Here is a 15,797-nt window from a genome sequence, read left to right as displayed (position 1 = left end):
TTTACTATTCAGCCCATTGAGAGGGAATTATTCAGAACAAGGAAAACGTGACGAAGAGAGCCGCAAAATGTCATTGTTTCAGTCTCTCTACTCCAATATTTTTACAGGATATTCTTTTTATTCAAGTATTTTTCCCCAATAGCTAAATAAATGGCTTGAGAAGGACCAGTCAGCCCGTCGAGGGGGAACTATTCACAACGTGGAAAAAGCAACGAAGAGAGCTGCAAAATGTCATTGTTTCTGTCTCTTTACTTCAATATTTTTACAGGATATTCTTTTTAACCGAGTATTTTCCCCAATTGCTAAATAAATGGCATGGTCATGACAAATAACAGTCTTGTGCTAAATGGAATATAAAATAATAAAAATGCACTTATTCAGGACGACATGGCAAAATTACTCCATAATGGTCAAAACTGTCGACTTCACCTTTACTGTCGCACCTACCGAACGATATTTTATGACACCTGCATCGGACATATGTCATTTCCCTTCCCCGGCTTCGGAGAATGTAAACAAACCAAGAGGCGTGACAGCTAGCCGACATGCTAACCCGAACCGAGTGATGTTTCAAAGTCTTCAAAGCAGAAAATCACACATAACTAGCCCGGATTATTTGACATGACGACCCGGTTGTCGATTGTCTTCGCGGATCGGCAAACAGCCCGGCGGAGAGCAATTTACAGTTCGTTCCCCGGAGGAGGGCGGCTGCAGTTGTTGTGCAGCTAACGTGCAGCTAACGTGCAGCTAATGTGCATGAGGAGAGCTTTTTATATGCCTATCAATGATCAAACATAAGTAGTCCTTTATTTAAAGAAAGTTTGCAGTGTATACTTTGTAATCGCTGTATTCGTATTTGACATAATACAAAACAAGATGTTTACTCACTTCCTCGTAAGTCCAATGGTCCCACAGTAGTAGGGCTTGTTTTGGCCAATATCCACAGTGAATGGAAACCTTTTGAAACTCCAAAAAGGCGCACACGCCTCTCCCTCATAAAGCAAGATTTTTCTGCAGTCGTTTGGCTGGCGTGATGCGAAAAATAAACGTATTAATCCGCAAAATCAGCTGAATCCTTCGTCCTCATACACAACAGTACTGCTGTTTAGTGAAGAGGACGCCTTCTACCGTACACGTCACAGCGCCCTCCTCCTCAATGCAAGACCGAAGCCGGAAGTCACTCATTTTCATGGCACGGGATTAAAAAAACTAAATAAATATAGCGATCGCTTCCACACACATCCAAGCGGTCCATATCATTCAGGAGCATAAAATATCGCGTGTATTATGAAATAAACATGCGTTTTCGTGTCACATGCACTTTAAACTTCACTGAACGAAACCCTTAGACCAGGGGTAGCCAACTCTGGTCCTCGAGGGCCCCTATCCAGCTTGTTTTCCATGTCTCCCTCCTCCAACACACCTGACTGAAATAATCAGGATCCTTATCAGGCTCCTGCAGTGCTTACTGATGAGCTGATCATTTGATTCAGGTGTTTTAAAGGAGGGAGACATGGAAAACAAGCCGGATAGGGGCCCTCGAGGACCGGAGTTGGTTACCCCTGCCTTAGAATGACTCACCGAACCTCAGGGGTTCGATCGAACCCAGGCTAAGAACCATCTGAGAGAAGAATATTGCATATTTTTCCATTTGTCTTCCATCATGTTGTTTTTATTTTGCATCACATGCTGAAGCTCCCTGCAAAAAGTAAAAAACCCAATTTCAGTAATGTTGCTGTCGAACATTTTGTGTAATAGTTCAATAAAACCAAAACACTTTTTAACCATTATGTTACATCACCTTTCATTTTAAACTTACCGTAATTATCGGACTATAAACCACTACAATTCCCCCTCATTTCAAAACCTGCGTCTTACAGTCGAGTGCGGCTTATTTGTTGATTGGTAACACTTTTGATCTCATTAAGTGTCACCAGCAAATTTTGTTACGAACTCCATTTATTTTCAGCTCGGATCTTATACATCCATTCAAAAGTGAGATAATTTGCCCGATGATGCTAAATGACCTCCGTCATAAGCATTCATTAATGCTCACGACAGTGTCATGTCATATTTATGATGGTCTTATGAGAGGCTTGTGACGCCGCTGTCGAATAAAGTGTTACCGGCATAGGCGGAGTTTGAATTTTGGGGCGGGCACAAGATGTTGATGACTCCAAAACGCAGTGTCAGCAATAAAATTAACTTACAAGAATATTTATAATATAAGTTGACAATGAGCGTTTTTTGTTTCCCATCATTCTTGAAGGGAATTCTAAATCAGGTAGCTTAGGAAATACTTTTCGCCAAAATCGTCATCCATTGAATTTGGTACGCCGGCCTGTGTCGTGCCAAGGTAGTTACCCCAGTCAAAAATTGTATCCCCTGGGAGGAGCCATACGGAGGTAGATTTGTGTCTTTATTATTCAATTAAAAAAAAGTTGCTGTAATAACAAAAAAAAAAAAAGTTCCTTCAATCAAAATATATATTTTCAAACAAAAAAAAATGTCGCTTAAAAAATATATATATATATGCTTGAATGCAAAAATAAATTTGAAATAAAAAAAAATGCATATAAAAGCCATTTTTCTTTGATGATTAATTTTTTTTTTTTTTTTTTTTTTGATTGAAGCAACTTTTTTATTGAAGTAATGTTGATTTGTGTTTGGGCCAAATTTTGCCTAGGACGTTTTTGTCTTTATTATTCAATCAAAAAATAAGTTGCTTCAAAAAAATAAAGATTCTCAAAAGAAAAATCACTTTGATCAAAAAAAGAAAAATTTCAATCATAGAAAATAGTTTTTGAATGTAAAAACCAGGGGTTATCGGTTAATATCTTTTGGTGTAAATATCCCAAAATACAGTGAGGGCAGCTGCGGCTTATAGTCTGGTGCGGTTTATCAAGGAACAAATGTTGTTTTCATGTCAAATTGGGTGGGTGGTGACTTATAGTCAGGTGCGCCTCATAGTCCGAAAATTATGGTAAACTTTAAATATTTATTGTGCTGCAGTTGGTGGAATTCAATACCATAAACATGTGTTGCACAACTTCAGTTGTTTGTAAAGAAACCAGTGTCTTTATTGTTTATTTTGTATCCCCTCGTTTTTTATGTTCTCAGATATAACTTGTTTCTCAGTAGTGCGTTCCTTGTTATTACAATGAGAAGAACTGTGAACTGAGAACTGTACCTTATAAATCATTCACCTATGCCCTTTGATTTCTAAACCAGGTGGTGAAGATGATGATCATTGTCCTGGTGACCTTTGCCCTTTGCTGGCTGCCCTACCATATCTACTTTATTGTGATTGGACTTAAAAAGCAACTGAGCAGGTGGAAGTCTATTCAGCAAGTTTACCTGTCAGTGCTGTGGTTGGCCATGAGCTCCACCATGTACAATCCCATTATCTACTGTTGCTTGAACAGCAGGTGAGTTCAAAAGCAAAGTTGCACAATAAATTATTTCCAACATTCATGTGCTTAAGGCGATTCGTATTTGGGTTTTTGCAATGTTTTAAAAGAATGTGCTATATATGTAAATATTAGGGCTGTCAAACGATTAAAAATTTTAATTGAGTTAATTGCAGCTTAAAAATTAATTAATCGTAATTCATAGCAATTCAAACCATCTATAAAATATGCCATATTTTTCTGTAAATTATTTTTGGAATGGAAAGATAAAACACAAGATGGATATATACATTCAACATACGGTACATAAGTACTGTATTTGTTTATTATAACAATAAATCAACAAGATGGCATTACATTAACGTTCTGTTAAAGCGATCCATGCATAGAAAGACTTGTAGTTCTTAAAAGATAAATGTTAATACAAGTTATAGAAATTTTGTATTAAAACCCCTCTTAATGTTTTCATTTTAATAAAATTTGTAAAATTTTCAATCAAAGAATAAACTAGTAGCCCGCCATTGTTGATGTCAATAATTACACAATGCTCATGGGTGCTGTTGAAGCCCATAAAATCAGTCGCGCCCAAGCGCCAGCAGAGGGCGACAAAACTCCAAAAAACACAAGTAACAAGTGGACATTGCACTGTGCTGTCATTTTAATCTGTTTGAGGAGGGCATGTGCATTAATTGCGTAAAATATTTTAACGTGATTAATTTAAAAAATTAATTACCACCCATTAAAGCGATAATTTTGACAGCCCTAGTAAATATATTTTTATTCCACACTGAGTAAAATGTATTTTAACTTCAATTATGACAATTTTTTATTTCACATTTCTTAGATCATGGATTTCAAAGGGTAATAAAACTGAATTTAACGTGTGTATCAAATGGCATAAGAAAATAGAAGATGGGAGGTAGGAGGTGCATTTTTCTCACGCGAGTTGATGCAGATACAAAATTACAATTACAAAATTAAAAAATTATGTAATCATATGTACTTTGAAAGTAAAATGGTGGTTTTAATCAGTGCATCCTAATGAAAGGGAAAAGGGCTAAGTGCATTACATGCAGTTGGATTGTCTGAGTGCGTTGAGCCGGAAAGTAGAAGGGCAATCAGGAAAGAATGGACCAATGCCAAGGCCAATAATTCAGTCTCCTCCCTTAATACAAATTGTCATTCATGTCAGAATATATTTCCATAACTACCATAAACATGCCAGATATTTTTTTTTGCTACAAAGGCCCTTGTAATTCAATTTGGGTAAGGAATCATTGATTATTTATACTTATTTTTGTCTAAAATGTTTGACACTTCTTTTTTGACCGACCCACATTTTATGAAACGGTAGGAAATTTCTTTACTGATTCTGGTTCCACTGGTAACAGTTCCTTTTGAATTCTAGGCAGAGTCTTGTAAATTTCTGTATTCCAACAGGTTTAGAGGTAGCAAAGCTTGTTACTTAATCCACATTTCACAGAGGCTAGGATAGAGAACAAACAATTAGTCTTTACAGCATAATCCGAAACAGGACAGGGTTAACCAAGCAAGAGCTACACTCTGAGGAAACAACACCAAACACAAAGCATTTTATACTGTCGTGAGGAGTCTCTAAGGCTGGCAGAATGTGACTGGCTGACTGAACGGCAGGTTACGACTGTGTGTGTCAGTGGCAGTGTTGTTAATAACGGCGTTACAATATAACGGCGTTACTAACGGCGTTATTTTTTTCAGTAATGAGTAATCTAATTAATTACTTTTCTCATCTTGGCAACGCCGTTACCGTTACTGAGGCGGGAAAGGCGTGCGTTACTATGCGTTACTAAGATGGTTAAATTAAAAAAAGTCTGAGAGAAACGGACTCACAGGGACGAGAGCAGAGCAGGAGTGGGGAAGACGCCGTTGCAACCGCGATGCTAGATGGCTCCAATAATACCTGACTGCAGCCATAGCCGACAAACTACGCCCACATGACACGGTAGATATCATATTATAGAACTAGATGCAAATGACAGACACTGCTGCATTGCCAACATGTTTTAAGGACTACATGCGTTTGTAAACAGCCGCCATCTTAAAGCAGTAGACCTCTCAGGAAGGCCCTGATGTAGAGATCCTTCCTAGCGAACCTAAGTAATTTTTTAAAATCTAAAATGGTCCTAAATCGGCAAAATCTTAACTTAAATCTATCTTTAAATGATGAAACAGTTTTAAAACTTACACATGTTTAAAGTAGACAGAAGGGAACTAATGCAATAACGGGAGAAATTTTAACAACTTTAATGATTGATTCACAACTTTAAATGACTTCCACACATAGCAAAGGTTACTAGCTAGTTATCGCAATACCCTTGTGTCTAGTTAAGTGGAGGGTAAAGAATTGGGCTTGGGCCAATTGTCCCCCAAACCCTTTAAGCTTCACATTGTGTGACCTGTTTTTTTTTTGTTTTTTTTTTGGTTTTTTTTTTTTGAGAAAAAAAAAATATCACTAGTTACTTTGCCAAGTAACTAATTACTCTTACATTCAGGTAACTGAGTTACTAACGCAATTACTTTTTGGGAGAAGTAATTTGTAACTGTAATTACTTTTTTAAAGTAAAATTAACAACACTGCATGGCACTAAATGCGTTAGTAGACAGCCGCCATCTTAAAGCAGTAGACTTTTTAGGACGGCTCTGTTGTAGAGAACCTTCCTAGCGAACCTAAGTAACTTTTTATCTAAAATACTTCTAAATCGGCAAAATCTTGACTTGAATCTATCTTTAAATGATGAAACAGTTTTAAAACTTTCATATGTCGAAAGTAGAGAGAAGGGAACAAATGCAATAATGGGAGCAATTTTAACAACTTTCAACAGTTGATTCAGGGTAAAGGGTAAATTAGGGTAAAGAATTGGGCTCGGGCCAATTGTACCAAAAACCTTCACAAAAAACTTCACATAGTGTGGCCAATGTTTTTTTTTTGTTTTTTTTTTGAGGGAAAAAAAAAAGTAATTATCACCAATTACTTTGCCAAGTAACTAATTACTCTTACATTCAGGTAATTGAGTTACTAACGCAATTACTTTTTGGGAGAAGTAATTTGTAACTATAATTAATTACTTTTTTTCAGTAAGATTAACAACACTGGTCAGTGGTGATGTGAGCGCAACAGCCTGTTTTAGTAGCTACGGCTCAAAATTGACTTTAGTTGTCTTTTTAATCTTTTATATCTTGTTTGTATTTCTGATTCTCAATGTGTTTCTTTTATTGTCTAAACATGAGCATGGACACACCCTGTTTTGAAATCAGCAGTGTGCTTAACACTATCGTACAGCTCTGGTTATATGTATATAAAGTATATATACAGATAAATGCACACTGCACAATGCGACAAACAAACATACATGTGAGGTCATTGGCTTCCACATTAAAACTTTAATTTTTAGTTTGTGTTGATGTGACACGCAGACTTGGAGTTGTTTGACCAAGTGCAGTACTTTTCCTTAAATGGCAAAAAAACGTCACTATTTTGGCAAAGTGCTTTATTGTTAAAGTTGACCCGAGTGTGTCATAAAAGCATCAAAATTTATCCAAATATTTAGACCTCACATAGTAAGAAAAGCCATACTGAGGAACAATGTGAAAAAAAATGTATAAGGACTTATTTTTACTTTATACTAACTTAATAAACTAAAGCCTAGATTTTTGTATTTGGGAAAGAAAAGAAAAAAACTATCACCATAAAAAAAATCTAAATTTGTTCCTGGTAAGGATACGTAGTTGAACAAAGATACATTGCAGTAAAACGCAAACAAACAAAAATTCATCAGCCCAACAATTTCCTTTGCACAGCTAATGGCGTACCGCAAGCAACACGTCACTTCCGCTCATTAATATTCATGACATTAGCTACTGTTGCCAAGGAGGGATAAGCCACCGTTTGTCCGCAATAGGAAATGAATGAAAATCGTGTACTAAGGAGATGTTTACAGAGCTAAACCTACCAATTCTCTCCGAAAATGATGTGACTGGTGCCAAATTCACTGGCAAAGATGTGGAAGAACATAAAAATGTTCAGTTAAAGAGATGGCTTGAGTGTCGAAGCCTGAAAAAGACGAAAAAAAACGAGCCGACCTAAGCATAGCCTTAGCTTTTTTATCGACGTGACTGACAATGACATTCGCCTGTTTCAACAAGCTTTCCTTTACCATCAGCCCTGTCTTTCTTATATATCCTCTGGTTGTCCTACGTCTCTTACCGTTCTTGGGGGTAATTTAGTTAGCTTTGTGTAGCGATCTCAAATGCTACTCAGTGACAGCCAACGAACACTTTTAATTTTTTCATTGATAACACATCTTAATTCTATAATTTATTTACACTTCCCCCTTACTAAAGTTGTTTTTATATATAACAGAAACGGTTACAGTGGCAGTCAGATACCATTGTAATTCTTTTCAGGTCATTCATTGTCAGACAGAAGCTGTACGGCACAATGTTACGCCAAAAAAATAAGTTAAAAATATAAAAATAGCTTACCTCTTTGTCCTCTGAAAGACCATGCCAACCCAACAAAATGTTTACTGCATATGAAATGTGAATGGATTCACCGAGCTGGTGTTAAAGTCCGCGCAAGTTGATTCGGTCTTCACATTTTTTCCTCCCGAGTTTTTAGTTTCCGGAAACATATGAAGAAAACATCCTTCATGTGTCGTAATGTCTAGAGTCGTTTCTACAAGTTCCAAAAAAGCAATGCGTGATCGGCATGTTCGTTTTTGAAAGATTACCAGAGAAATGTAGCACAAATTACGTTGTTTCTATGCGAGGGCGGGTCTATAATGTCCCGCTTCGGCTTTACTTCCGCTTTACGATGCGACGTCACGGTCTAAAAAATAGCATGCGTGCGGTACGCCATTTGTGGTCGTTTAGGGGTCTATACTGTGTTTGTCACTTTTTTACTCGCTACTGCCACCTCCAGCTTAAAGCGTAACTGCAGCTCGTGCATAGCATGCATGCTTTTACAAGCACGAACATTAAGCAACGAGCATTTGGCCCATCAAATCAGCACCAAAAACGTAAAAACAGTTAGAAGCAAGTCTTACGCGGGTTAGAAAAATGTTTTTGCTAAGCAGAGACTAAGCGGAGGCTCGTTGTAATGGCGCTGCTGCCACGGGAACGTACGTGGATGTGCAAAGGTGTGTGCTTGCACAGAGTGTTTGACTGAAAGTCTCTCTATTGAAGTTAAGAAAATTAGCTTTTGGGGGCAGTCTCACTTAAAATGTCAGGGCTCTGTGTACACATCAGGGCATTGGTGGAGCATGCATGGAGTAGAAAAGTATTTTAAATTAACTCTACTAGCTCTCTAAACATGACATTGAAGCGCAGAATATATTATAGGGTAGCTGCCACACATGAAATCTTACATATCTTCTAGCTATCGTTTTCTCCCCACTATCTGCCATGTAACAGCTAATGTGCTACGTCTGATCTCTAATACCACATCAGGTTTCGAGCTGGCTTCAAGAGAGCTTTTCGCTGGTGCCCTTTCATCAAGGTGTCTAGCTACGACGAACTGGAACTTCGCTCGACCAGGCAACACCCAACCCGTCAAAGCAGCATGTACACGCTCTCAAGAATGGACACCACCATGGTTGTGGTTTATGACCAAGCTGATGGTGATGGCAACAGCTCTGGAAGGAAGTGGTCCCTTTCCTCCAGGAAGAGAAGCTACATCACTTCTCGCCACACACTGTCCTCTAGCAGCACTGGAAGCATAAAAACTCAAAACGGCAACATCCCCATTGCTCAAGCTGAGCAATTCTCTTGACTGTTTTTTTTTCCTGTCACGCATCACAATGACAAAGAAACAGCATGTGCCATTTCCTCCATTTACATTACACTTATGTGCAATCAAGAGTCTGTGTGTTCTATTATAATGATCGTCACAATTCTTAGCTAAAATAAGAGTGCACTTAATGTTAAACAATATTTCCCTCTTATCAGATCAAGTGTCTCTTGCAACGGTGAATTCCCGCTCAGCTAAAACAAACGATATCAATAATTAACATCTAAATGTTAATTGTGCCGTTATTTTGGGAACGTCTCAGCCCCGTGGTTCCAGTTATCTGCTTGAATTTACACAATTAAAACACTGCATGCTTGACTGAAATTCTATTCTTAGCAGAGTGAATCAGACAATACGTCGTGGGGGTTGTAAATATGTAAGTACGTCAAAGTTTTATTTTCCGAGCAATATTAACTGTGAATTTCATTTGCCGTGTAGCGCTATAATGTGTTTCTCATAAGAAATGAATGTCAAGTTATTACAGTCTGCTACATTTTGTGAATAGTACTCTTTACATTACATACAGTATAAAAGTAAGAATATGAGAACCTGAATGGGCACTCTAGGAAAAGACGTTGCAGTTTGGACACTTTAATGCATGTTCAAACCTTTTCAATGAAAGTGTACAGTTAAATAAAAAAGAAAAATGAGCCATAGATTTTGACAGGTGTTGGGCTCAGTAAATCGAAAGGAAAGCATCTTTGTTCTATAGATATTTTTTTCTCCTGCTGTAAATAAATTAATGTTAAAATGTTAAAACAAGAAAGGAAAATCAACATTTTAATGAAAAAAAGTATGGTTCTTGCTTTGATCAAGCCCTTTAACATCGTGTATTAGGAGTTCAAAACAAGAAGACAAAAAAGATTAATGTTCTTGCTGTTGTGAAGCCCTTTAAATAAATAGGAGTTCTGAATGTTTAGAGACTTCTTGAAAGTAAAGGCACAAGAATGTGAAGTAAAATAATAAGTGTTGTTTAATAATGTGATTTGTTTGGATGTTAAAGTATACTGTGTGTTTACATGTGATAACTCTTCAATGTTGTATCTTGAAAAATATTAACAGTATGTTCACCTCATTTCAAGTAGTGATTTTATTGAAAACATTGCTTTATTTTTTTTAACATTGCATTTTGGGATTTATGTTTTCAGCAAGCAATGCTTTCATTCTTCCTTGGCGAAGATCAGTTTTTTATTTTTATTTTTTAAAATTTTTAATCTTATGTAATTCATCATTAATTGGTCATTTGTCGCTGTCCGATGATAAACACGGGCTTCCAAATTTTCATGCTTGTTTTCATCCAATCCAAAGACCAAATACCCTATATTGGCCTGAATATAAGACAGTGTTTTTTGCATTGAAATAAGACTGAAAAAGTGGGGATCGACTTATATTCAGGGTCGAGACATTACACCCATTCACGACTCTAGATGGCGCCAGATATCATTGAAGCGATGTTCTGTCATGTCAGATCTCAGCTACTCTGAAGTTTAACCAGTTTGCATTATTTTATTGCAATGTTTTTCCTTATTCAGATTTGTTTCAAGACTACAGTTACAGTTAGACTTCACTTTGATGGTTAATGCAGTTATTGCAATTTTGTTGTTTTATCACAATAGATTGGTTTACTTACATTTCAAAAACCAGAAGCCATTCATTTACGAATGTAATTGCACTTTAGTTTACATATTTTTGTTCAAATATTAAGATTTGGATGGGGCAAGATAACATGCTTTTTCTCTCAAATATATTGTTATAATCATTTGTTTCAGATATACTGTAATTATTTTCTGAATAAAAAATAATTTGGTGTTCAAAAAGTCTTTTTTCAAACTTCAGTCTTGAAAAGGAGAGGGTCTTCTTATAATCAGGGCCGTCTTATATTCGCTCCAATACGGTAAATACTGTTCAACACGACCTTTGTGAAGTTAAGCAGAACGGAAGAATGAATGAGTGGCATTTTAGTTAGAGGGCAGAAAAATGTACAAAATTTGGATGTATGTGTTTTTCATTGGACAGCAACAACGTTAACCTTCTCGTTTATTGCTGCTGATAAATTCTTATTAAAAAAAAACCCATTATTCATCCCCCCAAAATATATCATTGTCGTTATTTTAAAACTGTGGCTACAAATGATGTCCATATACCAGTAATTTCTACTCCCCATCCCTCACCCAACATTCTAAATTGGTACACCTCAAATTCTTCATCACATTGGTGACAAAATATAAATAAAATAAAAATGAATAAATAAAGTAAGACACCAAACATGTTTTTGTGAATTTAAAAGCAAGCCAGCAAAAAGGCAGTGCATATTTTTCTTAATGGCACCGCAATGGCAAATTTCACAGAAAATTAAGAATTATCCATTGTGCTTAGAGACGATAACACCCTGAGGAAAAAAAATCCAAGCTCATGTTAAATACAATTAGTAGTTTGGGAATAATAACAGCTGAAATCCAATTATTTTTATGGTAGGCATTTTTATTGAAATAAGGTCTATTTTGCCCAAAAATGAGGAATGAATTATAAATATATCATATGACAGAATACAGTACTGGTTTATTGTCACACTTAGACGAGGTGGAGCAGACTCATCACTGTGCTGGGTAATGGGTGCCAGTCGGAGACCTGGCTCTATGGCGTGGCTCCCAGGGCGTGGCCTCCTCTCTGCCTGGCCTGCCGGCCGCTGTGACAATGGGGGTCAGGACTCCGATCCCACAGCGCCTTCTTGTTTTCTCTCCTGTTTTCGCCTTCCCCTCTCTTTTCTGTCTGGGTTTTCTGTGCGGGTTGCTGGCTGGGCGCCGGTAAGTCGGCTGGGTATCGCCCGCTCCGGGTGGGGATCCTGCCCTGCCTTGGGCTTAGTGGGCCGTTGGGGGTCCTGCGGTGTGTCGTGCCGGTAGGGGGGCTGCGGCGGTGGCTCATGGGCCGGATGAGTGGGCGGGGTGTCGTGGCGCGTCCCCTCATCCCACTCCTGAATGCCGATTGGCTGGGGAAGGTCCATGGCCCTGGGGTGGCTCCCCCACGGCATTTGCACTCGTCTGCAGGAATATCACATATGATGGGATTCACACATGACGAGGTGCAATTAGACACACTCAAGTACAAAAACTCAGTGTCAGGTTTAGTGATCAGACCACAGAGAATAGGATGCCAACATAGGGATTCACACAAATACTGGGTTCTACACCTCATGATTTGTGTACACTCCACTTCTTTCAATATCAATATTTTTCTAACCCCCCCGCCTCTTTCACCTCTGTCATCAGGCCCCTGAAATAGTCTAAACCAGACATGTCCAAAGTGCGGCCCGGGGGCCCCCAGCCTCTGTCATAAGATCAATAACGTCTGGCCCGCACACAGACTTGATAAATTGGTCAGCAGTACTGCTACTAGCATATGAAGTAGCTTACACATTAAATGCTGATCCTCATTTACCCACTAAAAGGCAGCAGCCCTTCAAGCAACATTACCCCGTATGACCCTTGACTTCCAATTTTCTAAAATGGCAACAATCAACAACAACAACAAAAAAAGTTGACTGTGACGGCCGATGCTTCAAGGATAGGTGGAAAATTGACTATTTCTTCACTAAAATACGCAACAACTGTGTCTGCCTCCTTTGCAAAGAAACAGTCGCTGTTTTTAAAGAGTTTAATGTGAGGCGATATTACCAAACAAGACACGCTGACATGCACGACAAGATTACAGGGAAGATACGCAGCGAGAAATTGAAGAAACTTGAAGCTAGTTTAATTTCACAGCAGCAGTATTTCGCAAGCTCCCGAGAATCGAAAGAGAACGCCACAAAGGCTAGTGGCGAGATTGTTGAAATTATTCATTAAAAAATAATAATAAAGCAAATGTGACACACAGAATGACTTGATAAAATTTGCTTAAATATACTGTTCTACGTAAAGTACGTCAGCCAAGGTCGCCCCCCCACATTTTTACCACACCAAATCTGGCCCCCTTTGCAAAAAGTTTGGACACCCCTGGTCTAAACCGTCAATACAACTAACTAATGATAGCACCAACACATTCATAGTTAGGCTAGGCGTTCAATGTATTTCTTCTTGTTGTTTGTGCTTCTTCTGTCTTTCTCTCCTTTTCTTCTGTCCTCCCATAACCCTTTCCTGTTCGCTGCTTACTCCTAATAAACGGGGCACGCTGAATGATCACGATGAGAGTATGTCATACTCCCATGTGATACATTAATTTTTTTTTTTTCACGGAAATACATTGAACGCCTACACTAACTATTAATATGTTGGTGTTACTGTCCCTAGATGTATTTCCGTTTAACACCAAGTGGGGGGCCTGTTGACAAGGGAAAAAAGGAGAGGGGGGTGGGGAAGTCTATAACCTAAGTGATTTGGAGGGGTATAGTATCCACAAATCAACTCTGTGATCTAGAACCCAGTAATCGTGTGAATCCCTTGTGAGTGTAAGCTCGTTGGCAACCTACCCTACGCCGCCCCATCGCCTGTCCCGGCACCGGGACCCCCCGCCCGAGCACGCCCAATCACATCCAGCCGCATGCGAGCCCCACCAAACACACGGCAGCCCCGCAGACGAGCGGAGACACCGCGTAGGCGCCAACCCAGGGCCACGGCCCCCACCCAGCCAGCCCGGGGCGAGATGGCAGGCCGGAAAGGGGGTGCGCAGCACAGCCCATCCCTTCTCCCGCAGCCCAGCAAAAGAGCCATCGTCACCCCCCCGGAATCCAGGGTGGTCTCCCTCAACCGGCCCTCAGGGATGGGAAAAGAGGACGCACCACCAACCCCGCGCCCGCCCCTACCCCCGGCCACCCACCCGGATGACGAGCCACAGCCGCAACCCCCCAAACAGCACAGCACGCCACGGGATCCCCAGCGGCCTGCCAAGCCCAGGGCAAGGCAGGGTACCCCGCCAGAGCAGGCGACATCCAGCCGATACATCGGCGGTGGCGGCGTCAGTCTTTATATTACCACAGGTGCTCAGAGGTGGGAAAAAACTCAGGGTGCTCCAGAAGAAGGAATTAACGTGCCCAGAGACAAAACGATTCAAACGAGAAACAAAGAAGCCAGGCAAAATGCAGTAGGTCACTAAAACAAAGGACAACGCATAAGTCACTAAATAACAACAAACTGGCAGACATGTAAAACGAACTTAGGACTTAGAATTTCTGTAACTATAGATTCGGGCTGTAGTGTCAACGGAGGGCGAAAACACTTTGGCGCGAGACTAGGGAGTGACAAACAATTTAAGCACAAGAGGAACGGGACACAGGTGGGAACAATCACAATCAGAGACAGGTGAGGCAGCAAGAAGGGTGAGTGATGGAAACAGGAGGGTGAGGCTTCAAAATAAAAACTTGATGAGACAACAATATCTAGACAGGAGAGAACCCTCCCGCGTGACATGTATACTTGCAACATTACATTTATATTAATTATTTCAACACAAAACATGACACACTGAATACAAATTTAAATATTTCTAATGGTATTATTATACTTATTCACTATAACACATGAAACAAGATTGTTGAAAAGTAATTTCCCCGTATTTTAGTTTGTGTATAGGCTACAGTGTGTGCTCATCTTCACTTGTTGTGTGTCCAGTCTACTTTAAGCATTCATCATTTCAGTGAGATAAATCAAGATTTTGGACACATTTTCAATATGAATTATAGGTGATCTATTATTATTATTATTATTATTATTATTATTATTATTATTATAATTAACAATACTGATTTATTTATCCAATTGGAAATTAGTGGTATGTCAGTTCATCTTGAAAATCCAGAAAAGTAAAAGAGTTGACACCAATGTAGAGAATGTCAAGTAGTCAGCAGCCATCTGTCTTGTTATATTTACAGGACATGCACCTTTTGTTGATACAATACCTGGGCACCTCTTTGAAGTGGATTAAAGCATTCCCCTTGAATAGTTATCTTACAAAAGGTATCAACACAGAGCACTCAACCTAATGCAATATAAACACGAACAACTTAAATGAGGAAGTTCATCAAACCAGGGCGAGCTGACCTTCAGACACAATTGGTTTCGGAGAGCTAGTTTATCAGCGCACATCATTGTAAACTGTCCGTTATTGGCAGTGGCCAACCAGGTCCAACAATTGATAGTGTTTTGGTTCTTAATGGAGAGCAGTGATGTCATTTGATATCACATCTGAAAAGCAAATGCTTACAAACTGAATTTACTAAAGGTGGCACTAAAGTTTTTTTCTATTTTTTTTTTTTAAATCAGCCTTGGATTTTCACCAGGTTTGCACAACAATCTGAATGTGCCCAGAATTTTTTAAGCCCAAAAAAATAAAACATTCACTCAGTAAACATGCACGTGTGCGCGCAAAGAGGTATATATATCAGTCAGGAGACAAGATTTCACTTTGACTTCTTGGTTCAAAATGCTTGGATAATACTTTAATATTTACAATTTAAGAAAAGATTAATTAAAGGGGAAGTTCAGAATTTTTTACATTAGGCTTAGTCTTCGAGTTAGCGGGGGATTAATTAGTTGGTGGAGTCGATTTCAACAAATACTGTGCAGTTT

General features: G+C 38.9%; 1 protein-coding gene across 1 annotated transcript in view; it reads left to right on the top strand.

Moving 5' to 3' along the window:
* The window catches only part of tacr3a (tachykinin receptor 3a), a 64,290-nt gene extending 52,937 nt beyond the window's left edge, over positions 1–11,353 (top strand). The window contains exons 4-5 of the mRNA XM_057844201.1: positions 3,232–3,428; positions 8,898–11,353. Of these exons, the coding sequence (XP_057700184.1) occupies positions 3,232–3,428; positions 8,898–9,219 (519 nt within the window). The 3' untranslated portion in view covers positions 9,220–11,353. The remainder of the gene's footprint in view (positions 1–3,231; positions 3,429–8,897) is intronic.
* Positions 11,354–15,797: the final 4,444 nt, after the last annotated feature.

This window comes from Corythoichthys intestinalis, chromosome 8 (genome assembly GCF_030265065.1).
Source record: "Corythoichthys intestinalis isolate RoL2023-P3 chromosome 8, ASM3026506v1, whole genome shotgun sequence".
NCBI lineage: Eukaryota > Metazoa > Chordata > Actinopteri > Syngnathiformes > Syngnathidae > Corythoichthys > Corythoichthys intestinalis.
This window is presented reverse-complemented; position numbering and strand designations above follow the sequence as displayed.